The 27,504-nt window shown below is 61.6% G+C and overlaps 1 protein-coding gene across 2 annotated transcripts in view; it reads right to left on the bottom strand.

The window, feature by feature from the left end:
* Positions 1 to 27,504, bottom strand: part of SV2C (synaptic vesicle glycoprotein 2C) — a 104,415-nt gene that overhangs the window by 62,074 nt on the left and 14,837 nt on the right. The window contains exon 2 of one of the 2 annotated variants that reach the window (XM_070056298.1): positions 14,419 to 15,060. In XM_070056298.1, coding sequence (XP_069912399.1) covers positions 14,419 to 14,983 — 565 coding nt within the window. In that variant the 5' untranslated portion in view covers positions 14,984 to 15,060. Of the gene's footprint in view, positions 1 to 7,698; positions 7,861 to 14,418; positions 15,061 to 27,504 lie in introns of those variants that run through there. The other variant, XM_070056299.1, reaches the window with a different exon arrangement.

Below are 27,504 nucleotides of genomic sequence, written 5' to 3'. Positions count from 1 at the left end.
GGCCACACACGGGCATTCCTGGGACATTAAACCTGCCAAAAACTAATTCCCACACACAGGACACATGCTATGCTGAAGGCGAGCACATTACGCTCCCAAGGGAAAGGAGGGGCTACTTAATCACTGCCAGGGAATTTTGAGGGGCTGCACAGAGGAGGTGCGCGTGCTGGGTTCAGATGCTGGACAGGACGGCCCCTGGAAAGTTTCTGGGAGGCAGGAGGACCATGTCCCCTGCTGAGTGCTGAGTCTGGCTGATGGCAGCTGAGGCCCTGGGAAGCAGGGAGCGTGGCTCAGTCCATGTCCAGGGCCTGGGAGCCGGAGCAGCTGAGGCAGTGACCGAGAAAGGCCAGAAGCCCGGGTGCCAGCAGGTCTGAGACACACAGGCATGGACGCCGGTTACCAATGTCACACGGACTCGGCATTCTGCTCCCACAGCAGCTGCAGCTGCTGGGCCACACCAACACGTCACACTGTGTGTAACCCCAGGTGTGCCATACGCTTGCCTGGAACAGCCGTGTCACCACGTACAGACACAGCAGGTGTAGATGCTCAGGCCACACCAACACGTCACACTGTGTGTAACCCCAGGTGTGCCACACGCTTGCCTGGAACAGCCATGTCACCACATACAGACACAGCAGGTGTAGATGCTCGGGCCACACCAACACGTCACACTGTGTGTAACCCCAGGCGTGCCACACGCTTGCCTGGAATGGCCGTGTCACCACGTAGACACAGCAGGTAGAGTCTCTAGGAGTTGGGTCCCTGCCACCCATGTGACAACCAGGATTTAATTCCTGATTCCTAGCTTTGGCTTGACCCACCCCTAACTGCTGTGGGCATTTGGGGAATGAAACTGGGTGGAAGATCTCTCTGCATCTGTGTGTGGCCTGTCTCTCTGCCTTTCAGATGAACAAAAATTAAACACAAAACATTTTTAAAAGAAGAAAAGACCTTCAGGTTCGTCCAAGAACCACTGGTGGCTTGCAAGGGCCTCAGGCCTGTGTGGACGATAGTGGTGAGAGCAACGACCAGGCGCTCGCTACACTGTGCACACGGCCTGGCTCCCGAGCTCACACAGGATGGTCAACCCCAGCGCTGTAAGCCGGTGGTACCAGAGGGTGGACGCAGGTGATGGTGGTGATGGTGGGCTGGCATGTGCCCTCACCGTGTCCTGCCTTGCCATGGGGACCCTCCTCTGCATGAGCTCCACCACTACCACCCTCTGTCTTTGTCAGAGGCAAAATCCAACTGTGAATCAAAACAAACTTCCTTTGTCCACGGTAGCCATTCTGCTGTAATAACCAAAGCTGCCCGTCGAGACTGGAGCAGCATGGGTAGGGAGGACGGGGGTGGGGCTCACAACAGCTGCTGTCCAGAGCCGCCCGAGGCACAGCATGGCTGGAGGGACTGGAACAGACAGGGACCAGCAGGGATGGGGCCAACCCAGAGCGTCATGGGGGGGGGGGCGCAGGGGACAAAGTGTCCTGAAACACAGCAGCGAACAGCGGCACAGCAACGCAGGCGAGGGGCTGCGTTGGAGGGCGGCACCGTCACGGGTCTGGCTTCCAGAAAACGCGTGGGGAACAAGTCCAGGGGCAGCTCTGCTCTCTCCGAGTTTAACTGCAGACAGGGAAAGGGATTTCCGCTGAGACTCCATCACACCGCGCAATCCGGGAAGGGAAGTGGAATTCAGAGGAAGGGAAGAAGACAGTGATCTGCGTCCACAATGAACCTGATAGACACAGCCGCAGCAAGGCCTGGAGGGCCGGGTGCTCACTGCAGACATGGCTGCGCCCGAACCTGAGCTCAGAGGTCACATGATGCCTGGCCAACAGTGATCGGAAAACAACACACAAGTCCTCCAAGACCCCGCCACCAAAAAATTACCTGTATGTTCTTTTGCTACTGTGGTGGTTTTTATATCTGGGTCAAAGATGGCAAAACAACGCCTAGACCAGCCCAGGACAAACTCTGGCCATGTCTGCAGGAAGCTCAGTGCCCACGTTCTGCTGCCCGGTGTGACCTTGGGTTTACAGAAGGGCACACACCTCAGCTGTCGGCCAGAAGAGGAATAAATACTGGGATCTGCCCTAAAGGCTGTTGTGGCTCTGTGCTGAGACAGATTGTCGCTCCCCCTCTTCGTGGAGGAACGACACAGGACCCTGCGCTGTTCTTTCGTCTGCTCGGCCCTCCCTGGGTTTGCTGCTGGTTCTTCCCGGGTTGGCTACTGTCCCTTCCACCTCCGTGGAAGGGCAGTTCCCCCTGGCCACATTCCCCACTTCTGCAGGGGAGCGGCACACCGCCGGCCGGCTCTCTCGGGGGCTGCACAGGTGTTCCTTCAGCTAGATGTTCCCCTTAGATGTTCCTGGTGCATGCCGTCTCTCTCCTCCTTTATAGTCCTCCTCCGCCAATCCCAACTCGGCTGCCCACACGCCGAGTACGCTGCTCTCCTCCAATCAGGAGCAAGTCCTACAGTTTATTGGTTGAACTGGAGGCAGCTGTGTAGAAGCTGTTTTCTTCTCTCCCAGCACCATATTGTGGGAGAGCAGATGCATAGAATAAGTCTTAATTCCAGTAACTTAGTCTAGTCCGAGTTGCTCCCCACAGATCCCCCTTTCTTTTTATTTTTTGGCGTTGATACGCGCCTGTCTTCGGTGTCCCGCGGCACACACTCTGCTCTACTTGCTAGAGTTGCCACAGGTTCTTACAAGTCCTATCAATCAGGCAAACCGAATCCGGGTCCTCTCTTCGCCATGTTGTGAGGAGGTTTTTAGGCGCTGATGCGTGCCTGTGTTCGGTGCCCTGCAGCGCATGCTCTGCTCTGCCTGCAGGGGCTTACAAGCCCTAACAATCAGGCAAACCGAATCCAAGCCTTCTCATTGCCGTATTGTGGGGGAGACTTATTAGTGTTGGTTCGTGCCTATCTTCGGTGACCTGCAGCTCACACTCTGGTCGAGCTGCCCGCTGGTGCTTACCGCCTTACTAATCAGGCAGACCGAATCCAAGCTCTCTCATTGCCATGTTGTGGGGTGACTTATTGGTGTTGATAACGTGCCTGTCTTCGGTGACCTGCGGCGCATAAGCTGCTAGCCGCCCGCAGGTGCTCATCGACTCACTGATCAGGCAGACCGAATCCAAGCCTTCTCATTGCAGTATTGTGGGGAGGCCTTTCTATTTCTCTATTTCTCTATCTCCGGGCATTCCTATTTCTCCCATTTTACTTCTGTCTGCCAACATTCCTATTTCTCTCATTTTACTTCTAAACTTCTGTTTCTCTTATCCCCGCAGCTTCCTGGCGCCCGCCCCGAGGCTGCTTCTCGGCGGCTTCCCAGCTGAGCCGCTTCAGCCCGCTTCTCTTATCTGCACGGCTTCGCGGCTCTGCACGGCTCGGCTTCGCGCGCACACTCCGCGGTCTCGCACTAGCCCAGCGTTCCCTATCTACTTGTGCCCCGCACGCTCTCTCTGTGCACGGCAGCCTCCGAGAGTCACACAGCGTAGCTTACGTCTCCGCCACTAGCATTCAATCTAAGTTCCCCGGGCTAACCTGGCGAATTCAACCCAGCTCACGTTTCCACCCCATGATCTGGCTTCCCGTCCTTTGCTCCCCGGGCTAATCAGACGGATCCCAACCTGGCTTACGTTTCTGCTTCTGGTTTCAACTCTTCGCCCCCCATTCCCGGGCTAACTTGAGAATCCCAAAGTGGCTTTCGTCTCCGCCTCGGCCTGCCCCCGCAGCTTCAATTTCCCTAACATTTTTCTCTACCCGGTATGTTTCCCCAAGCTTTCCTCCAACAATACTCCTCCCTCATTTCTCCTGGCTTCTCCCCACAGTCCGTATCTGAGTCTGTTTGTTCTAGCTTTCACTTTCGCTTTCGACCTTAGAGATTTCTCCCAGCTTCCCCCCGTAGTCCGTATCTGAGTCTATGCGTAGGCTTTCAATAGCTTCTTCCGGCACCTTTTTCGTCCGGCCTTTCCCTAGGCTGTTTGTTAGTCTCTCTCTCTGAAATTTTCCACTTCTTCCCAGTTTTTCCCTCCTAGGTTTCCTATCCGTCCTAGGTTTCCTATCCGAGTCACGGCACCATTATGTCGCTCCCCCTCTTCGTGGAGGAACGACACAGGACCCTGCGCTGTTCTTTCATCTGCTCGGCCCTCCCTGGGTTTGCTGCTGGTTCTTCCCGGGTTGGCTACTGTCCCTTCCACCTCCGTGGAAGGGCAGTTCCCCCTGGCCACATTCCCCACTTCTGCAGGGGAGCGGCACACCGCCGGCCGGCTCTTCTCGGGGGCTGCACAGGTGTTCCCCTTAGATGTTCCCCTTAGATGTTCCTGGTGCATGCCGTCTCTCTCCTCCTTTATAGTCCTCCTCTGCCAATCCCAACTCGGCTGCCCACACGCCGAGTACGCTGCTCTCCTCCAATCAGGAGCAAGTCCTACAGTTTATTGGTTGAACTGGAGGCAGCTGTGTAGAAGCTGTTTACTTCTCTCCCAGTGCCATATTGTGGGAGAGCAGATGCATAGAATAAGTCTTAATTCCAGTAACTCAGTCTAGTCCGAGTTGCTCCCCACACAGGTGACCAGGACAGCAGTCAGTCAACCCGAGCGCCCCCTGAACTCACGGAGCTGCCCCCTCCTGGCCCCGCGGCCCCTTCTCTAGCCCTGCCCGGGGCACTCCGTGCTCTCTCCCCGGCCGCTCTCAAGCCTGTTACCTGATGACTTTCCCCAGGGCCCTGTGGCATCAGCCCTGTGTGCCCTGGGGGCCTCCACCCACACTCCCCCAGACCCCTGCAATGGGCCATCTCCACAGCTGTGTCCCCACTAAGCCCTGCACCTCCTCCCACGGCCTTCCTGGGCAGACCTCCCGTGCAGCCTGTTGCCATCTCGTGCCCCACAAATCCAGGGGCAGCAGGCACCACACAGGCTCTGCAGTATTCTCAGAGAACAGGCCCAGCACTTGCCATCAGCCTCCCGCCCACACAGGACCCCACTCGCCTCCCACCAGCCCCAGCTCCAAGCCCTAACGCACAACACCAGGTTTGAGCCTCCAGGCCAGATGGCCAGCCACACCTTGCTCCACAGCCCCTCAGCTGAGAGGGTCTGGGCAGCCCCACAGGCCCCTCTGTAGCCCCTCCACAGCCAGGCCCACCTCACCCATGGGCCAGCCAACACGGGTCTGGAGCTTCCTGCTCTCCTGTGAAGCCACCCACAGCCACGCACAGAACAAGAGCCCCGCTTAGCAGCCCTCTCACACAGCAACTACCTCCACCCGAGGCCTCCATGAACAGGCAGGTCCCACCACACGTCCCCGGTGTGCTCCCCACCCACAGAGCAGAGCCGCCGTCTGCACCCAGCGCACCATCCCCTCACTGCAGGACCCCTGCCCCTCCAGGGACCCCTGGTTCCAGCCCATCCCTGCAAGCGCAGGTTCCCTGGGAAAGTCAGAGCCCGGCCCAAACGCCGGCCTCGGCGTCTTCTGTGAGAACCAGCGCTCCGCCAAAGACAACAGCACGGGGCCACGCGCGACGCAGAGAGGTGTGGAACGTGGGCCCGCAGGCTCTTCCTGTGGGAGAACTGCCAACCGTTTAAACCTTTTATGTATGTGAGAGGGAGAGAGCGCAAGAGACTGACAGATAGCTCCCATCTGCTGTTCACGCCTCAAATGCCCACAGAAGCCAAGCCCGGCTCAGGCCAAAGCCAGGGGCCAAGATCCCACATGGGCGGCAGAGACCCAAGTACTTGAGCCACCACCTGCTGCCTCCCAGGGGTGCATCAGCAGGGAGTGGAGAAAGGGGTCGGGGGTGAAACCTAACCCAGGTGTCAACCCCAGGCCACTCCATCACTGAGAAAATGAAGCGGGTAATTGGAGAGCCGACCACCTCGGAGGACGCCACCCCACTAGCTGAGGCTGACGTGAGGCCCTGGCTCCCGGCCGGCTTCCAGCCATCTTGGAGCAGGCTAGCTGTCAGTTCTGAGTCGGCTCCCACCCTGCTGTGCGGCCAGTGCTTCTGACCCGGCTGGACCCTGCTGAGAACACAGCCACTCACAGCTCTGAAATCCACCCAGGAGGGAGGGCGAGAAGGGAAGCGCGCTCCACACGGAGACACTGTCTACACAGCAGCCGCACTGTGCCAGTGTCTCTGAAGCCCACGCTGGGACAGGAAGCTGGACGTGGCCGGGGCCTGCGGTGCCCCCCCACATCCCCCGTGCAGGAAAAGACAGTGCCAGCCCACGTGGCCGAGAGGAAAGCAGCTCCCCGCTGCGGGGAAAGCGTTCACTTCACCGAGGCCCCAGCGCTCGGGCGCGCTGTGCTTCCGTGAACAGCGAAGTTCTGCACCTTTTGCTGACGGCCCGCCCAGTGCACCTGCCACTCAGAGCACCCGCGGCAGCACAGCCCGGCAGCCCTCACGGCACTACCGCCGCCCACGGGCTGCACTGGCCCAGGGGCCTGCAGTGCTACTCCCAGAACTGCAGCAAGCGCGTCGCCGGGCAGCTCAGGTCCACAGCCGGGCCACCACCACCCTCAGACACCACTGCCGGAAGTCCCAGCGCACGGCACACAGGTGACTGGGATCACAAACGGGGGTGCAGTTCACTCCCAAATCCCTCAATGTGTCCCCACCCGCCTGTCCTGACCCTGCCGCGGCCCCCCACCCCAACCCGGACCGCGCTGCCTCCTAGGAGCAGGGTCTCGGGGGTAGGTCTGGTTGTATTTATTCTCTGGGTACCTCTCACTCCTATAACCGTTTCTGGGATGTCCAACTGAACTCTCACTGGTGTGGGTGTCCTGCACCTGCCCACTGTTCTTGGGAGGGGCTGACCTTGGTTCTCATCTCCTTCCTCCCTGGCACAGCCTGGGGTCCCTACCACCCAGTGCCGAGCCTGCAGGCACACAGGCAGCAGTGTAAGAACCGGGGTAGGCGTTCAATGGGGAGGTAAGTCACGGAGCCTGATCTCTCAGGGAGGGAGCTTTAGCAAAAGTGACCCCTCCTCCAGGTGCATACAAACAGCCCCAGCCGGGACGAAGGGCTTGGGACGAGGGCTGGACCCCAGGCCCTCCCCGCTCATCAGCCTGGCGTCTGCAGGTTCCGCACAACCGTACTCGGCTGTCAATCCAACACTTCCCAGCTCTGTGCCGGTGGTGAAACGTGCTACCCCAGCACGCACGGGAGGGCGGCCCAGCTCAGCGCCCGCGCCCAGCTTCCATGCACAGCTCAGGGCCAGCTCACAGCACGGCGCGGCGCGCACGCCCAGGCAGCGCCCCAACAGGCGCCTGGGCCCCCTGCTGCCTGCTCCCCAATACTCATCAGTCACGCAACGGCCAGACACAGACCCCGGATGTCCACACAGCTGCCACCAGTAGGCCCTCTGCCTCACCGGCCTGGGCACGCGGCCACGGCGCTGGGAGGGGCTCCGGGGGCCACGAGGCTGCAGCGGGCGGCCAGGGCCGCAGAGCCCGGCCGGGAGACGGCCTGCAGCGCTCGGCGTCGCGGCAGTGCCCGCTTCACGCTCCGTGGGCCAGCCCGGGCGCCCCTGTGCTGCGAGAAGGGGGGCGGGAGCGGGACACGAGGGACGCCCCAAGGCTGGCCGCGGGCTCCCCCGGAACCTGCGGGGTCACCGGCTGGCGCGCCTGGCCGCGGCGCAGCGCTACGGGAAGGGGAACCCACGGCTCCGCCGCCCACACACTCTGCTCAACTCACACACCGTCAGTTGTTCTAGGACTCTCGACAGCGCCTGAGTGTGAAGGAGAAACAACGGGAAACTGCAGCCTGGGTACGGACGCTCTGACGTCGCTCCAGCGCCGCCGCCCGCCCGGCACGACCCCTCAGTGCTGCTGGGTAAGCGCCCGGCACGCGGCCCCTCCGGCGTCTCAGGAAGACGCCCGGCACGCGGCCCCTCCGGCCTCACAGGAAGACGCCCGGCACCCGGCTACCTCCGGTGTCTCACAGGAAGACGCCCGGCACGCGGCCCCTCCGGCCTCACAGGAAGACGCCCGGCACGCGGCACCTCCGGCCTCACAGGAAGACGCCCGGCACGCGGCCCCTCCGGCCTCACAGGAAGACGCCCGGCACACGGCCCCTCCGGCCTCACAGGAAGACGCCCGGCACGCGGCCCCTCCGGCGTCTCAGGAAGACGCCCGGCACGCGGCCCCTCCGGCCTCACAGGAAGACGCCCGGCACGCGGCCCCTCCGGCCTCACAGGAAGACGCCCGGCACGCGGCACCTCCAGTGTCTCACAGGAAGACGCCCGGCACGCGGCCCCTCCGGCCTCACAGGAAGACGCCCGGCACGCGGCACCTCCAGTGTCTCACAGGAAGACGCCCGGCACGTGGCCCCTCCGGCCTCACAGGAAGACGCCCGGCACTTCCGGCCTCACAGGAAGACGCCCGGCACGCGGCCCCTCCGGCCTCACAGGAAGACGCCCGGCACGCGGCCCCTCCGGCCTCACAGGAAGACGCCCGGCACTTCCGGCCTCACAGGAAGACGCCCGGCACGCGGCCCCTCCGGCCTCACAGGAAGACGCCCGGCACGCGGCCCCTCCGGCCTCACAGGAAGACGCCCGGCACGCGGCACCTCCGGCCTCACAGGAAGACGCCCGGCACGCGGCACCTCCAGTGTCTCACAGGAAGACGCCCGGCACGCGGCCCCTCCGGCCTCACAGGAAGACGCCCGGCACGCGGCACCTCCAGTGTCTCACAGGAAGACGCCCGGCACGCGGCCCCTCCGGCCTCACAGGAAGACGCCCGGCACTTCCGGCCTCACAGGAAGACGCCCGGCACGCGGCCCCTCCGGCCTCACAGGAAGACGCCCGGCACGCGGCACCTCCAGTGTCTCACAGGAAGACGCCCGGCACGCGGCCCCTCCGGCCTCACAGGAAGACGCCCGGCACGCGGCACCTCCGGCCTCACAGGAAGACGCCCGGCACGCGGCATCTCCAGTGTCTCACAGGAAGACGCCCGGCACGCGGCACCTCCGGCCTCACAGGAAGACGCCCGGCACGAGGCACTTCCGGCCTCACAGGAAGACGCCCGGCACCCGGCACCTCCGGCCTCACAGGAAGACGCCCGGCACGCGGCCCCTCCGGCCTCACAGGAAGACGCCCGGCACGCGGCCCCTCCGGCCTCACAGGAAGACGCCCGGCACCCGGCTACCTCCGGTGTCTCACAGGAAGACGCCCGGCACGCGGCCCCTCCGGCCTCACAGGAAGACGCCCGGCACGCGGCCCCTCCGGCCTCACAGGAAGACGCCCAGCACCCGGCACCTCCGGCCTCACAGGAAGACGCCCGGCACGCGGCCCCTCCGGCCTCACAGGAAGACGCCCGGCACGCGGCCCCTCCGGCCTCTCAGGAAGACGCCCGGCACGCGGCCCCTCCGGCCTCACAGGAAGACGCCCGGCACCCGGCACCTCCGGCCTCACAGGAAGACGCCCGGCACGCGGCCCCTCCGGCCTCTCAGGAAGACGCCCGGCACGCGGCCCCTCCGGCCTCACAGGAAGACGCCCGGCACCCGGCTACCTCCGGTGTCTCACAGGAAGACGCCCGGCACGCGGCCCCTCCGGCCTCACAGGAAGACGCCCGGCACGCGGCCCCTCCGGCCTCTCAGGAAGACGCCCGGCACGCGGCCCCTCCGGCCTCACAGGAAGACGCCCGGCACCCGGCTACCTCCGGTGTCTCACAGGAAGACGCCCGGCACGCGGCACCTCCGGCCTCACAGGAAGACGCCCGGCACGCGGCCCCTCCGGCCTCACAGGAAGACGCCCGGCACGCGGCCCCTCCGGCCTCACAGGAAGACGCCCGGCACGCGGCACCTCCGGCCTCACAGGAAGACGCCCGGCACGCGGCACCTCCAGTGTCTCACAGGAAGACGCCCGGCACGCGGCCCCTCCGGCCTCACAGGAAGACGCCCGGCACGCGGCCCCTCCGGCCTCACAGGAAGACGCCCGGCACGCGGCACCTCCGGCCTCACAGGAAGACGCCCGGCACGCGGCACCTCCAGTGTCTCACAGGAAGACGCCCGGCACGCGGCCCCTCCGGCCTCACAGGAAGACGCCCGGCACGCGGCACCTCCAGTGTCTCACAGGAAGACGCCCGGCACGCGGCCCCTCCGGCCTCACAGGAAGACGCCCGGCACTTCCGGCCTCACAGGAAGACGCCCGGCACGCGGCCCCTCCGGCCTCACAGGAAGACGCCCGGCACGCGGCACCTCCAGTGTCTCACAGGAAGACGCCCGGCACGCGGCCCCTCCGGCCTCACAGGAAGACGCCCGGCACGCGGCACCTCCGGCCTCACAGGAAGACGCCCGGCACGCGGCATCTCCAGTGTCTCACAGGAAGACGCCCGGCACGCGGCACCTCCGGCCTCACAGGAAGACGCCCGGCACGAGGCACTTCCGGCCTCACAGGAAGACGCCCGGCACCCGGCACCTCCGGCCTCACAGGAAGACGCCCGGCACGAGGCACTTCCGGCCTCACAGGAAGACGCCCGGCACGCGGCACCTCCGGCCTCACAGGAAGACGCCCGGCACGCGGCCCCTCCGGCCTCACAGGAAGACGCCCGGCACGCGGCCCCTCCGGCCTCACAGGAAGACGCCCGGCACGCGGCCCCTCCGGCCTCACAGGAAGACGCCCGGCACGCGGCCCCTCCGGCCTCACAGGAAGACGCCCGGCACGCGGCCCCTCCGGCCTCACAGGAAGACGCCCGGCACGAGGCACTTCCGGCCTCACAGGAAGACGCCCTGCACGCGGCCCCTCCGGCCTCACAGGAAGACGCCCGGCACGCGGCCCCTCCGGCCTCACAGGAAGACGCCCGGCACCTCCGGCCTCACAGGAAGACGCCCAGCACGAGGCACTTCCGGCCTCACAGGAAGACGCTCGGCACGAGGCACTTCCGGCCTCACAGGAAGACGCCCGGCTACTTCCGAGACCTCACAAGTAGGCACCTGGCACTTGACTACTTCCGGAACTTCACAGGGAGCCGGGAAAGCCCGTGAGATGCCCACACAGGCCTTGTGGCACCCGGCTACTTCCTGTCAATCCAGCATGGGCTGCAGCCCACCATGGTTCTTGGTCCAGCATTGCTCAGTCCTCGCTGGCTCTGGCCTCAGCTGCTGCACTTCCTCAAACCCAAACACGGAATTCAGCAGGAAGCCACCCTCTCCCGGGCTACAGCGACCCCACCACCATAAGACAGCCCCAAACCTCAGCACCTCAACCCCGACGGGGCGCTCCCCAGTGACTCCTCTCAGACCTTCCCCAAAGACTCAAGACGAGAGTTCCAGAACCTTCCACCTTTCCTCCCATCTCCCACGGCTGAGACCCTCTGCCCTCCCCTCAGCGGCCCCTCCCTGCCTCCCAAACTAATCAAGGAGCCGGCTCTGCCTCCAGGGTCACATGCCAACCTCCCCGCTGTGCCTCGGCCAGGGCCTGGCCATCACAGGCTCCCGGGGACACATGGGCACTGGCTTTGTGTCCTGGAAACCTGCACACACCAGGCCACAGCTTCCTTGGACAGACGGTTGTCCTGTTGCAGTACACAGATATGCACAGCACGCGTTAGCCACCTGTACCTCAATCTTATAGCAAACACAAAGAAAGGATCAGCTAGGCCACGTTTGTGCTCCTGGTCTTTCTCGAGCAAAACCGCACAATGCTTAGCAGCAAATGAAATTATTTTGCAAACCCTGATCCTCAGAAGGCCACCCCCGACACAGGTCCTGTCCTCCCTTCATGGGTGTGCATGGCACTGCTGTGACTCGGTGTGGTAACTGTATTACAAAGCTATTACTGGATGAAATGAAAATGGAAAACAATTTAAATGCTTGTCTAAAAAGACTCCATTAGAATGCAATTATGAGAAATGACAGCGGCAAGATCATTGAAATGTGAGTCTGGAAGGCACAGCTAGGAAACATTGAAGGCTTGTGGGGGGACGCACGAGGCTGAAGAAGCTGCAGTCCTGGGGACACGCTTGCAACCCATGCAGCAGGCAGCAGCCACGGCCAGATGACGAGCGCCCTGTGCTCCAGGTGCTGGGAGCCTCACGCGGGCCGGAGCTCCCCCGGGAGCTGCATCATCAGGGCTCTAGCAGGGGGGCGTGGGGAGGCTCTGCACCCATCAGCGCTGGAAATGAAAAGCAGGACCGCAGCACCGGAGATTTTACTGTGGGGATGCCTGCAGCTGTGCAGTATCTGCGTGGGTGGAGCTGCGGCAAATCCTAACAGACTCCGGGGCCTTCACAAAGTGTATGGACAATGGAATTGAAAGATCAGGTTAGTACGCGGGCATCTGGTGACTCCTAGGATGCCTGCATTCCGTATGAAAGGGCCCAGGCGTGGGTCCCCTCTCTGGTTCCCGCTTCCTGCTGTGCACACCCTGGAAGACAGCAGGAGACAGCTCAGGTAGCTGAGTTCCTGCTCAGGCTGGACAACTGCACGGAGTTCCTGGTTCCTGGCTTTGGCCTGGCCCAGCCCCAGGCATTGCCAATACTTGGGGAGTGAACCAGAGGATGTGACTCTAATAATTTTCTTAAAGATATGTTTATTTGGACACCAAAGATGTTTGAAATCCATGCGTGTGTTTTTCATAATATGCATTCCCACAACCTTTCTGAGGCCCCCTCATACACATGGATTTCGGATTTTTAAAGTTATCATATTATCAGCATATCAGTTTATGTTTATTTTATTTCTTCTCATCTACTTGAAAGGCAAACAAGAGAGACAGAGAGATCTCCCACGTGCTGGGTCACTCCTCAAATGCATTCAATAGCCAGCGCAGAAGCCGGGAGCCCAGAACTCCACTTTGGTCTCCCAAGTGGGTGCAGGGGCCCACGTGTTTGAGCCATCTCCCCCGCCTTCCCAGGCACACCAGCAGGGAGCTGGACAGAGAGGAGCAGCCAGGCCTCTCACAGGAGCTCCGACAGAGGATGCCTGTGTCCCACCCTGCAGCTTAATATGCGGCTCTGCAACACCCACCCCTAACTTCAATCATTTTTGCACCCAAATAAATTTATCTTTTCACTCCACTTTCCCACAGACATTTGAAACACCCTGGTCTGTTGAGCCCATACTTTTAATGGGTGGGGACAATCGCCCACCAAAAGAAAACAAATAAAAGATAGTGCTGGACAGACACGGTGGACCAGATCAGTGATCGTATGTTCTCTGGGACTCAGTGACGTCTGCATTTTGGTGGCCAAAAGCTCACCAATCCACCAGCAAAAATATGCAAAATGCGTTCCTTTACCCTCCTTAACTTGCTTCCACAAATCTATTTTTTTTTTCACAAATCTCTTTTCTTTGGTTAGCATTAAGATAAGCAATACGAAGTAACAACACAGGGTTAAAGAAATAAAGGACGTGCGTCCTCTTCCATGAACAGCTCTCTCTGTCACACGGCAAGGCAGGAAACAAGACATCTGATTTTACTCAGAGATGATTTCCCAGCATCCATGACTGTGACATTCGTTTATAAAGCCATTAGGTTTCCACAAACATAATCAGGTCCTTGTTGTTCTTGAGCCTTGGTTTACACAGCCCCGGTCAATGCAGGTATGAATACCTGGCTGCTTCTACAGGTTCCTTTCACATGAAGGTTCAGCTGGCACACAGGTGTGTTCCTTGTGGCAGAATCTGCAAGGGGGTTCAGAGTCCCCCGACTCGGACAGTGGGACACCCCTGCTATGGTGTGCCTGCCTCCCAGCCCGTCGCGTTCCTCCCACAGAAAACAGGAGCCCTGACCCCAGCTCTGTGAGACGGTGAGCCTTAAGGGCCAGGCAACCCGAAACGAAAGATAGGCTGTGAGGAGGCCATGCTAACCTTGAGCAGGTGTAATTTAAATACTGTAATGATCTGAAATCGCTTTTAAATTATTTCAGAAAATGAAGTTTGTTTAGGTACAAACCTTGAAAAATAGTTTTTAAAAAGCCACTCAGAGAAAATTCTGCGAACGGGGCTCACTGGAAAAATGAGCAAACAGCTACCCACAGATCACAGGAAACCTAAAATCACCAGATCCGAAGGCTGTAAACGCAGCATCTCCCAGCACCCTGACCTCACACGTGTCAGCACCGTGTAGTCGCGGGCTCTGCGTCCAGATGGGGACCAACCAGTGTCCCACGGCAGCTCTGTTCATCGTCCAGGGCAGATCCACAAAGACCTTTCATGGTGCGGGTCAGAGCACACGCACTCACCCATTACCCAGGGCCCCCGGCACCACTGACAGACGGGTAATGGGTGGCCACACACACGTGGTTACTGCACCACTGGTTGGGTTCTGAGCGTGTCTACGATTTCTCCTCATTAAAAATTCTGTTTGAAAAAATGCAGTTGGTGCTGTGGATGAAGACTAGCGATTCTGTACGCCAGCATCCACGCTCGACAAATACACCAGTTCCAGACCCACCCGCCCTGTGCCCGCGACACTCACCGAGCCATCCCGACCCCGAGTTTGGAATGCACAGGTCTGTCTCGGCGCTGGGCAGCACGAAGCCCACCACAAACACCTCCACGCCGTCGGCCATCACAGCCATACCCAGGACGAAGAAGAGCAGCCACTGGAAGCGGCCGTGGCCACACTCCTGCATGATGAGCTCATACTGCTGGGCCAGCTCCTCCTCGTCCGCCCGCCGCTCCGACTCCAGCTCCCGCCGGTCCTTGTACTGGGGGCCGGGGGGCTGTCCCACGACCACGACACCGTCCTTGGCCTGGGGCCCGCTGGGGATGCCCTGGTACTCCCCCTCATAGATCTCATCGTCCTCATCGTGGCCCTCCGTGGCCTCGCTGGAGCCCTCGTCCTCCTGGGTGTCCCCGGGGTAGGTCTCCCCGGGGAGGTCGTCCTCGTCGGCATCCTCGTCCTGGAAGCGGTGGTAAGACCTCTGCGTGTAGCCATCTTGGGCCTGGTCCACCGCCTGGTGCACATGCTTCCTCACCTCCCTGGCGACGGCCTTGGCGCCCTGCACCAGAGACGTCCTGTCCTTGGGAGCCTCGTCCATGTCACCGACGGGCAGCAGGCGGCAAGATGGGCACGCTTAGCCTGTCCGGGGCTTTCCTCTCTGGGCTCGAGACAGACCTGCAGAAGGAGAGAAGCGGGGTCACTGTGGTCCCTCTCTGCATCCCTCCCCAGCGGCTGGGTGGTCCTGTCCACTGACCACGCTTCCCTCTTGGGTCCCAGGGCCATGGCCACGCAGGACTGGCACCCACAGCCCCCAGCACTGTTTACCGAAGTCTGTCCCCACTGAACACTGAACAGCCGTTCCCAAGAATAAAACAGGGCAGGTGCACCTTTAAAGAACACCCAAGGCAGCTCAGACGTGCGAGGAGGTGTCACCGTGACCCGGAACACGGTCACACTGCCCACTCTCACCCAGGCACGCTTCGAGGGAGAGCCATGCACGGCCTGGCTCCTCACACTGAGCCAGCAAGCAGCTGGCACACAGCACCATGGCTGCACCCGGGAGGCTGCACCATGCTCCCTTCCAGCACAGGTGACAAAGACAACGAGTGCTCGGCCAGGACGGCAGCCCCACCTGCAAGAAACAGGCACCGCCCATCCAACCACTCGAATGCGTCCGGGGCCGCAGAGTCGAGCCCACGGTGGTGGTGGGACCCGCCCTTCACTTGCCACCCAGCCAGCCACACAGCTGAGTCCTGGGTGTCGCACCTTCACCCCCACAGCCAGCAGGCGCCGCAGGCCCTCCCCTGTCTTCCCCTTGCCCCCTACCACTCCTCCCACTGCCACTCCGGGCGCCTGCTGTCTCGGGTGCCACAGCTGACATCATGGGGTTTCCTTTTTACTGAGAGGCCTATGCTTTAGCTCCTTAAACCTGGGCTGACCACACGGTCACCTGCAGCTCAGCTGTGCACTGCACTCTCCTGGTGGCTGCCCTACCCGGCCACAGACGGCAGAACAGTGGACAGGTCACTTCCCCACCATTAATTCCCAGTCCCACGCTGTGAGGCCACCTGGACATCCTCCTCTTTACAGCCCTTGGCCAGCAGCTACTACAGAGAAACCGGCAACCAAGACAGGACAACGTCACGCGTGATGGACCATGAGTCGTCTGCCCACACCGCTGGCGCCAGTGGCAGGACAGACGCGCAGCTGCACAGCCACGCATTTGGAGACGACAATGCAGCTAAGCAAATGACTACAAGACTTCTCAACACATGCCTGCAGGGTGGGCTTCCCTCCTGTTTCTTTCTTTTTAGAGGCCCGTGCTTTGAACACTGACAGAACGCACGCGTTGAGCACGGCTGACGGTGCCAGTCTTCCCGCCCCTGAGGCGCTGCTCTTGGTTCCTCCCAGGCCACTGGCAATGAGATGCCGCCAAGGGAGGCCAGAGATAGGGCCGAGGCACGGCTGACCCTGCCCCCACACCAGTGCCTCGTCGCAGCAGGAAGCCCCTGGCCACACCCAGGTGCCCGGATCCACGTCCTGTCTGCACTGCTGGTCCAGCTCCCTGGTCACAGCCCAGCTACCTGAACCTCCGCCACTCGGCAGGAGATCTGGATCAAGTCTTTGATCTTGGCTTTGGCCCAGCCCATCCCTGGCTGCTGCTGGCACTTGGGAAGTGAACCTAAGGATAGCGGTTCTCTCTCGCTGGCTTTTAAATAAAGAAAACAAAATAATGTTCTACAAGAACGGCAGTCACAAAGCTGGCTGCATCCGACTCTCTCTGCTTCCTACCACATGCAGCAGCTTCGCGGCGGCCACAGACAGGGTCTCACCTGCCACAGCTGTCGTGGGAGAGGCATGGCGCTAGTCCCAAGGATTCCAACCACTGAGTGACAAAAATAAATCAAAGGAACATAACAAGCATTCATGTTTCCAAAGCACACTTCTCGCAGATTGCTTAAACTCGGGCAGACCCTGGCAGGTGCGAGTTCTCTTCTGACAGTTGCCAGGCAGGAGGAGGGACCCGGTCTCGCAGCTCAGGTTCACAAACACTGCTGGTGTCTTGCACAAACGAGGGCAGTGTGGACACCGAGTCAGTGTCCCGCATAGAATCAGAGGCCGGCGAGGGCTGCTGTGAGGGCCATGGGCGAGAAGCACAGGTCCTGAATTGTGTGTGACTCAACAGGATCCCGAGGTGCAAACCCAGACAGAAGCGAGAGCAGCCTGGCTGGGTGTGCAGGGCAGCCCAGCAGGGTCAGAGTTCACGGCACGGCTAGGGTCAGAGTTCACGGCACGGCTACAGCTGCCCGGCAGACAGGAAGCTGTGGAAAGGTCGCTCTCTCCAGAAGTCAGAGCGGTGCCTGCCCCGGAGCCACACCGGGACCTGGGGTGCGGTTCCCCAGGTCGGGGGGGTTGCCTACAGGGACGCCCCGGGCAGCAGCACTAAGTGCACAGACGGCAGACAGCTGTGCCTGGAATGAGCAGCCCTGCTCCACCACTGTGCCACACGGGCACCGCTTCACTGGCCAGGGACGCCGCGTGCCGCCTTCTCCCGTGCTGTGTCCTGACCTCAGTCCCACAGGACAGACAGTGCAGCGTCCAGCTGAGGCAAGGAAGGCTGGGACGGAAGAGCCTGCCCTCCGCTGCCCGGCCTGTCCCTCAGGAACAGGCCTCACCTGCCTGGGCAGCGCTCCTGCCTGGGCTCCTCCCACCCCCAACCCGGCCTGCAGCAGCCTCTTCTGTAAACCTCGCCACAGACTGCGGCAAGGACGACCATGGCCGCGGCATCGCCAGCACCGAGCTTTGCCAACGCCGATTCCCAGAGGGGTCAGGCAGCTGCGCTCCAGTAAACACTTCCCAGAGCACACACCCCGGCCCCTGCCCCCTGAGCTGCCTGGAGACAAACACCCCAGCCCCTGCCCCCTGAGCTGTGTGCACACACCCCGGCCCCTGCCCCCTGAGCCGTGTGCACACCCCGGACCCTGCCCCCTGATCTGTGCACACCCTGGACCCTGCCCCCTGAGCCGTGTGCACAGACCCCTGACCCTGCCCCCTGAGTTGCCTGGAGACAAACACCCCAGCCCCTGCCCCCTGAGCTGTATGCACACACCCCGGCCCCTGCCCCCTGAGCCGTGTGCACACCCCGGACCCTACCCCCTGAGCCATGTGCACACCCCGGACCCTACCCCCTGAGCCGTGTGCACACCCTGGCCCCTGCCCCCTGAGCCGTGTGCACACCCCCGGACCCTGCCCCCTGAACCGTGTGCACAGACCCCTGACCCTGCCCCCTGAGCCGTGTGCACACCCCCGGACCCTACCCCGAGCTGTGTGCACACCCTGGCCCCTGCCCCCTGAGCCGTGTGCACACACCCCGGACCCTGCCCCCTGAACCGTGTGCACAGACCCCTGACCCTGCCCCCTGAGCCGTGTGCACACCCTGGCCCCTGCCCCCTGAGCCGTGTGCACACCCTGGCCCCTGCCCCCTGAGCCGTGTGCACACCCCCGGACCCTACCCCCTGAACCGTGTGCACAGACCCCTGACCCTGCCCCCTGAGCCGTGTGCACACCCCCGGACCCTACCCCGAGCTGTGTGCACACCCTGGCCCCTGCCCCCTGAGCCGTGTGCACACACCCCGGACCCTGCCCCCTGAACCGTGTGCACAGACCCCTGACCCTGCCCCCTGAGCCGTGTGCACACCCTGGCCCCTGCCCCCTGAGCCGTGTGCACACCCCCGGACCCTGCCCCCTGATCTGTGCACACCCCGGCCCCTGCCCCCTGAGCCGTGTGCACACACCCCAGCCCCTGCCCCCTGAGCTGCCTGGAGACAAACACCCCAGTCTCCTGAAACACAGCTTCCACGTTCGCCCCCTGTGCTGTGCAGACCGACTGAGTGACCTTTTGGTGAAATGCAATCTTTGCATATTTACGTGCAATGTAAAGTTTAAGAGGATCTGCAGATATTTTAGTGATTTCCAGAATTAAACATCATTTTTAAATGACTGACCATCAGCAAACACCGAGAATCAATTCCCTTGAGAAAACATCTCCCTCTGTGGTCTCCCGATGCTCCTTATTGATCTGCCGTAATCAATTCCTCACCGCCAAGCGTGGGGTCTGACGCAGCTGAGCAGAAGCTGGGACAAAGGGGCCATGCTCGCTGCTGCGTCAAAGTTGTGGGTGGACAAGTCCAGGCGCTGAGCCGGGCAGCCCTTCAGAGGCGGCGAACCTCAACACTCGGGGTCCCTGGGGCGAGGGACACCAAACATCTAGAATTCACACAAGCGGCTGGGTCGCAGCGCCTCACCTGGCTGGAGTCGAGCACAGCTTTATGGCCCTCAGGTTTTGCAAGGTTCTGCTGTCCTCGGTAAGAACAGCTCCACACCGCCAGTGACTTCACTTTTAATTGTGTGCCGATTTCCTTAAGAAGTTCAATGCTAGAATTCCTTATCTCCCCAGTGGCCTCTGTCACTTCCTGCAGGGTTTAGTTCCTCTGTGTGTTCAGTTTGTGTTTCACTGCCAGCTGCAGCCTGAGCAGCAGCCAGGGGCTCTGAGCCCCTTGTTCTCTGGGCTGCCACAGCAGGTCCCCACCTGCAGAGACAGAGGGCAGGGAGCTCTGTGTCCGGGCCCACAGGGGATAAGAGCGCAACCCCCAGGAGGCCTGGGGAGTGCCCCGTGGCAGGGGAAGGCCACACAGCGTGGCTCCTGGGAAATCAGACACAGGGGGTTGGCAGTGCGTAGGGTCAAGGTCGAGCCAGGGGTCTGAGAGCAGAGACTTCAGTGCAGAGCACTAAGTGTGGGGCGGCGGAAAGAGGACTCTAGGTACCACGGTGATGGCGACTGCAAGGGGAATGACCCCCTCCAGGGCCGGCCAGCAAAGTGCGAGCCTTTAGCATTAAACAAGCAGAGACAGAGGCCAGCGGGGCTGAAGGCCAGACACGTCTCAGAAGCAGGAGGCAGTCGGCGGCTCAGGGACCCTCTTCCAGCTCGAGGGTGTGTGTTCTGTGCTCACATCTGTGCATGGCTACAGTACGGCAGTGCCTTTGTTTACCAGGACTGGCACATCAGGTGCCACGAACCATGTGATTCTGACAGCAGAGACACTGCAGCCTGGGACCACAGCGTGTGCGGGGCCAGCGCCTCTGGAGGCCCCAACCAACCTCTGGTTCCATCATAATCCCCGTCCTCACCTCCATGTCCACCGCAGTCCCCTGCTAGCCTCCATGTCCACCGCAGTCCCCTGCTAGCCTCCATGTCCACCACAGTCCCCTGCTAGCCTCCATGTCCACCGCAGTGCCCTGCTCACCTCCATGTCCACCGCAGTCCCCTGCAAGCCTCCATGTCCACCGCAGTCCCCTGCAAGCCTCCATGTCCACCACAGTCCCCTGCAAGCCTCCATGTCCACCACAGTCCCCCACTAACCTCCATGTCCACCACAGTCCCCTGCTAGCCTCCATGTCCACCACAGTCCCCTGCTAGCCTCCATGTCCACCACAGTCCCCTGTACTTCCTGGCTGACAGACGCACCTCTGTGGGATGTCCCTGCCTGTCCTCATGGGGCCTGTATGCCAGGAAAGCATCACTGAAATAGAGCCCACAGCATCCAGGACAACCCCATCTTTAGCAATTTCTTCCCAAAAACCCTATTTCCAAATAAAGTCACTACTTAGGTTCTAGGGGGAACATGAATTTGGGGGTCCCTGTTCAATCCATACAGGCAGGCTGTGCACCTGCTGGGCCATGCACCCGTTCCTTGGGTGAACCTACGTGCAGACAGTAAGTCCATGGGGCAATTGGAAAGAGCAGCCCCTCACATCCCCGTACCAGCATGGTGCCATCTCCAAAATAGGATTTTCGGGGTCTCACCCCCAGCACACAGAGAACACAGAGGGAAGTTTGGAGGCGAGAGACGGCGTCCTGATACTTAGCACAAGGAACGGGTGATCCGCGTGGCAAACAGTTCAGGGGACTGAGCGGCAGCTGTCCCGCCATCCTGGGAGGGCCCTGTGCCGGCTGGCTGGCACTTCAGCACCCTGGCCAGTTCCCCTCTGAGGCGCTGTACACACAGTCGTATGCAAAATGCCTGGAGCAGGACCCACAGCCGCGCCGGTCCTGCCTGCAGCCTACCGACCTGATGCTTTCAAATGAGTCACAGCAGCCTCGGGAAACAGAGCCCGGGGTCTTCCACCGGCACCGAGGGGCCCGTCAGGAGAAAGCAGCTACAGTCCTACACTTCACTCCGCTTCTGTGACGTCAGGACGTCCAGGCGGCTGAACTCGGGTGGCCGTGTCCTCTAGTCTGTTTTCTGTGGGCAACAGGGGCCAGGGGCCAGCAGAAGGATGTTCCGGCGAGCCTGGAGCAAACGCATCGCCCGTTTCCAACACCGGGGTGCGTCCTTGACAGCTCTGTCGGAGGGGGATTTTCCTGCTCCATGGCGGGCTGAGGTCCTGGACGTTTCAGGACAGGGCACAGAGTGGAACCAGCCGGGCGGTGTCAACAGACCCGTGGGCTGCGACGGGAGGGGCTCGTGTGCAACACCTCCCCTGTCGCAGGGCCGTCACTCAGCGCCAGGCCAGCGTCCCAGCGGCTTTGGGTCTGTTTCCTTCTCTCGTGATTAACAAGGCTGGCGTGAGAAGCTCAGAAACACCACCGCTTCTGCCTTCTATCACCGAACTGGCAGAGCCGGGAGCCATCTGGATTTCAGTGTTACTAGGGAACTGCACTGACCTCTGATGCCAGAAATTATGGGAGGATTCCGTTCAACACCAGATCGCTACTTCTGCGCTTTATAAAACAGTTAGCATTTTCCACATAAACATGACAGCATTCGACAAATTACAAGCTAATAGGAAACAAACACGGAAGTCAAATTTGAAAGAAAATGCTTAGCTGCCGCATCCACACAGGGCCTGGCCCAGGACAAGCTGTCACTCAGCCCATCACTGCCTCATCCACACAGGGCCTGGCCCAGAACAAGCTGTCACTCAGCCCATCACAGCCACACCCACACAGGGCCTGGCCCAGGACAAGCTGTCACTCAGCCCATCACTGCCACATCCACACAGGGCCTGGCCCAGGACAAGCTGTCACTCAGCCCATCACTGCCACACCCACACAGGGCCTGGCCCAGGACAAGCTGTCACTCAGCGCATCACCGCCTCATCCACACAGGGCCTGGCCCAGGACAAGCTGTCACTCAGCCCATCACTGCCACATCCACACAGGGCCTGGCCCAGGACAAGCTGTCACTCAGCCCATCACTGCCACACCCACACAGGGCCTGACCCAGGACAAGCTGTCACTCAGCCCATCACTGCCACACCCACACAGGGCCTGGCCCAGGACAAGCTGTCACTCAGCGCATCACCGCCTCATCCACACAGGGCCTGGCCCAGGACAAGCTGTCACTCAGCCCATCACTGCCACACCCACACAGGGCCTGGCCCAGGACAAGCTGTCACTCAGCCCATCACTGCCACACCCACACAGGGCCTGGCCCAGGACAAGCTGTCACTCAGCCCATCACTGCCACATCCACACAGGGCCTGGCCCAGGACAAGCTGTCACTCAGCCCATCACTGCCACACCCACACAGGGCCTGACCCAGGACAAGCTGTCACTCAGCCCATCACTGCCACACCCACACAGGGCCTGGCCCAGGACAAGCTGTCACTCAGCGCATCACCGCCTCATCCACACAGGGCCTGGCCCAGGACAAGCTGTCACTCAGCCCATCACTGCCACACCCACACAGGGCCTGGCCCAGGACAAGCTGTCACTCAGCCCAACACTGCCACACCCACACAGGGCCTGGCCCAGGACAAGCTGTCACTCAGCCCATCACTGCCACACCCACACAGGGCCTGGCCCAGGACAAGCTGTCACTCAGCCCATCACTGCCACATCCACACAGGGCCTGGCCCAGGACAAGCTGTCACTCAGCCCATCACCGCCTCATCCACACAGGGCCTGGCCCAGGACAAGCTGTCACTCAGCCCATCACCGCCTCATCCACACAGGGCCTGGCCCAGGACAAGCTGTCACTCAGCGCATCACCGCCTCATCCACACAGGGCCTGGCCCAGGACAAGCTGTCACTCAGCGCATCACCGCCTCATCCACACAGGGCCTGACCCAGGACAAGCTGTCACTCAGCCCATCACTGCCACATCCACACAGGGCCTGGCCCAGGACAAGCTGTCACTCAGCCCATCACTGCCTCATCCACACAGGGCCTGGCCCAGGACAAGCTGTCACTCAGCCCATCACTGCCACACCCACACAGGGCCTGGCCCAGGACAAGCTGTCACTCAGCCCATCACTGCCTCATCCACACAGGGCCTGGCCCAGAACAAGCTGTCACTCAGCCCATCACTGCCACACCCACACAGGGCCTGGCCCAGGACAAGCTGTCACTCAGCCCAACACTGCCTCATCCACACAGGGCCTGGCCCAGGACAAGCTGTCACTCAGCCCATCACTGCCACACCCACACAGGGCCTGGCCCAGGACAAGCTGTCACTCAGCCCATCACTGCCACACCCACACAGGGCCTGGCCCAGGACAAGCTGTCACTCAGCCCAACACTGCCTCATCCACACAGGGCCTGGCCCAGGACAAGCTGTCACTCAGCCCATCACCGCCTCATCCACACAGGGCCTGGCCCAGGACAAGCTGTCACTCAGCCCATCACTGCCACACCCACACAGGGCCTGGCCCAGGACAAGCTGTCACTCAGCCCATCACCGCCTCATCCACACAGGGCCTGGCCCAGGACAAGCTGTCACTCAGCCCATCACTGCCACACCCACACAGGGCCTGGCCCAGGACAAGCTGTCACTCAGCCCATCACTGCCACATCCACACAGGGCCTGGCCCAGGACAAGCTGTCACTCAGCCCCTGGATCCGTGCAGAGAGCCACAGCTCTGGCCTCCGTAAGTGAAAGCAGTACCAGTCCATCTGCCCACTCTGTGTTAAACAGACACCACTGACCTAGGAGAGCAGAAACTCGCACAGCTGACCCCGGCAGCTGAGGCACGGGGAGGGTGGTCGGCAGCTGGCCCCTCTGGAAAGGCCGGCCAGGGGGAGCAGCCGTGGTTCACCAGCCATGGGCAGAGAACACCAGCGTCCAGAACATCAGGGCGAAGTGCCCTGGGGGAGGATGGGGCTGGGAGCCCAGGACCACAGGCAGGCACTGGACGCTGTCCAGGGACCATGGGGCGCCGAGGGCAGCTGCCAGGGCTCATGGCAAAGGCCAGGAGGCTCCATGAGGGCAATGGGCTCGCTGCCTTGGTCCCTGGGGGAGGCTGGGATCTGTGGGTGGCTTTGAGCCCCTCCCTTCCTGTGGCTGTTCTGGGTGCTGACAGCAAGAGCACGGCTGAGCTACAGGACGGGCTGCCCCTGGGCAGCACCCGGTCGTCTGTCTCAGTCCACAACTTGTCTTTTATTTCTGTCAGTGCTGTCTGAGGCTCTTAATTCTGATGAAACCAAGTTACCAATTTTTAAAAAAAATGTTTCAGTACTGTGTTTAAGACATGTTTTCCTAGTTCAAAGCACACGAACTCTCTCCTACGACCCTCTCCAGACACACTGTAGCTTCCGCATCACCACAGGGCCAGTGACCCACCTGGGGTTAGTGTCTGCAGAGTGTTTGTTCGTTTGTCTGTTTTGCCCTTGGAAATCAAGAATGCAGGGCCAGCTGTTAAAAGACTTTTCTTTTCCCACTGAACTGCCTCTGTGCCTTTTACAGACACAAATCGATGGGCTCTCCGCGTGCAGGTCTATTTCTAGAATCTCCATCGTTTTCTGTCCTCTGCGTCTGCTCTGTCACACGCGGACGGCGTCTTGGTTCCTGCAGCTGCAGACCTGATACCTGGCGGCGTGACAGGAGCGCTCTTCCCAAACCGTCCTGGGGTCCCAGTCCCCCTCTCCACACACAGCTTAGAGACCGTCTGCTGATTCATCGTCTCATAAAGCAAACTCCAGCTGGGACTCGGGCTGGATGGCGCCGAGCCCAGAGGGCAGAGGGGCACCCAATGCCCTGGTACTCTGGGTGTCCCAGCCCTCACCTACGTCAACCCTGAGTCCCCTGTCAGCGCTGGGCAGCTCTGCTGCGTTTAGTCTGCCGTGCGCCACTGCCAATGGGACTCTTCCGAAAGCTGAATCTGCGGCTGGTGCGTGGCAGGGTGCAGGGACACCCCGGCTTCTGAGGGCTGGCTCACAGCTTCCCCACTGGTGCCCCCCCACAAGCTGCTGTGGTCAGGCATGGTGTGGGCATGGCCCCAAGGACCCTGGGCAGGAGGCTGGGTACCTAGGTGCGTGGCAGGGTGCAGGGACACCCCGGCTTCTGAGGGCTGGCTCACAGCTTCCCCACCGGTGCCCCCCAAACATGCACACAAGCTGCCGTGGTCGGGCGTGGTGTGGGCACGGCCCCAAGGACCCTGGGCAGGAGGCTGGGTCCCCCAGGTGCTACTGAGAGGCCGGGAGGTCACTGGGGCGCTACCCTTGAAGGGGCCAATGTGGAGAGTGCCCTGGACAGCGGGCTGTCATGGCAGTCCCTGCCCTGACGCACCCAGGCTGCCCACCTGGGAGTGATGTGCTCGTGCCCCCAGAACTGGGAGCCACTCCGACCTCTCTTCCCGGCCGGGAGCCCGGCCGCAGCTGTCGGGAACGGCCGCAGCCGTAACTCACCGCTGTCTACAGCCAACAGCACCCTTGCGCTTTGCCAGGGTGCGCTCGGTGCTCCTCCAGCTGCTTCTGCCGTGGCCCTGAAGACGGGTGCTCAGAGCAGAGGAAGCTCAGGGCCTTGCGCCACCACCTCCTGAGCTGCAGGGCCCGCAGACGCCCGGTGTGGCCTCCCTTTGTGGAGGTCACGGAGTTTCCAGAAATCATACCTGGGTGCTACGTTCTGTCGGATGCTTTTTCCACCTGAGACAGTGCTGATGTGAATCAGGGCAGAAGCGTCTCACTCCCAGGATGAGCGCTGGCCTCACGCACCAACTTTTCTTGTATTTCTGAACTCTACCTGCCACTGTTTTTAAAATTGAGAGGCAGAGAGAGAGAACGAGAGGAAGAGAGAGAGAGAGCGAGATCCCATTCACTGGCCCACTCCTCAAATGACGGCAAAGGCCAGGGCTGAAGGCAGGGCCGGGACCCGGCTTCCTGTGTGGGTGGCACAAAGCCCATGGCTTGCGTCACCAGCACCGCCCCCAGGTCTACAGCACCAGGGAGCTGGAGCCAGGAACCGAGGTGAGGCCCTCCAGTGCGGCACGTGTGTCGTCACCGCAGGCCCAACGCCCACCCCCTTGCTGGGGTGTCCCCCAGGGCTCCGTGTCTAAGACCTTTCTCCCCGATTCTAGAGTCGGTAATGACCATCTCAGAAAGGGAGCCGGGGACGCATCCCCCTCCGATATTCCGCAAGAGCTCTGTAAACCAGGTAAGATTTCATCCTCAGAATCTAACAGGATTCCCAGAATCGAATCACATCCGCCTCCCGGGCTGCAGGATTCATGTGATGCCCACGGGAGCAGGCTGGGCTCCCGGCCAGGAGCGTCCAGGCGTCCCAGGAGTGGGTCCTACTGCTCAGCGCCCACGGTCAGCCTGACACCGGCACTGCACGCACCTGCTTGGGCGACCCTGGTGGACTTCCCGAGCCCCTGGCTGCCAGGGGGCCACCACAGAAGGAAGCGGCTGTAGGCACCATGTGCCCGCCTGACTCCCAGGCCAGGGGCACCCACTCCCTAAGAGAAGGTCTGAGAACATGGGCATCACACCGCGCTATTGTCCTGCTTCCAGACTGTTCTTTAAATCTCTCTCTGCTCAAGAGAAACACGATGCCACCTCCCCGAGTGACAGTCAGGGACAAACTCAGCAGGAGACCACCTCCAGGACCCCGCCCTGTGCCCTGCGTGCCAGCACCCGTGAGGCAGAACACGGGAGCCATGCGCTCAGCCCTGCACTGTTGGCACGGCACCGAGCGGCCAACGCAGCACCGAGCACCGCCCATCCTGCCCACTCCCCACCCACCCGTGCCGGCCAGTACTGATCTGCAGACTCACGGCTGGGAGCATGGGAGGCACAGTGGGCACCCCGCAGCTGTCGACCAGAACAGGAACAAATCAGACAACCAAAACCCAGCCACAACAGAGGGGCACAGGGGGCTACAGCCCGGGCATGACCAGATCAGTGACACCGGCGTCACGTTCCTGTGTGACGAGCAGGGACTTGTACTGACCAGCTCATAGCACGGCCACAGATCAACCACCCAGCCACACGGGGGGCCACCACCCCTACAAGGGCCACAGATGCCCTGGGGAACCCACAGGGTCCACTGTCAGAGCCCTGGGACACCACTTTCTCTCCTCACCTCCCGCCATGCCTCTCCTCACCTCCCTCCTTCCCCCTCCTCACCTCCCTCCCTCCCCCCTCCTCACCTCCTTCCCTCCCCCTCCTCACCTCCCTCCCTCCCCCCTCTCCTCACCTCCCTCCCTCCCCCCTCCTCACCTCCTTCCCTCCCCCTCCTCACCTCCCTCCCTCCCCCCTCTCCTCACCTCCCTCCCCTCTCCTCACCTCCCACCCTGCCCCCCCACCTCCCTCCCTCCCCTCTCCTCACCTCCTTCCCT

The sequence above is a fragment of the Oryctolagus cuniculus genome, chromosome 14 (genome assembly GCF_964237555.1).
Source record: "Oryctolagus cuniculus chromosome 14, mOryCun1.1, whole genome shotgun sequence".
Classification (NCBI taxonomy): Eukaryota; Metazoa; Chordata; class Mammalia; order Lagomorpha; family Leporidae; genus Oryctolagus; species Oryctolagus cuniculus.
The sequence above is the reverse complement of the archived record's forward strand: the minus strand, read 5'-3'. Positions and strand labels throughout refer to the sequence as shown.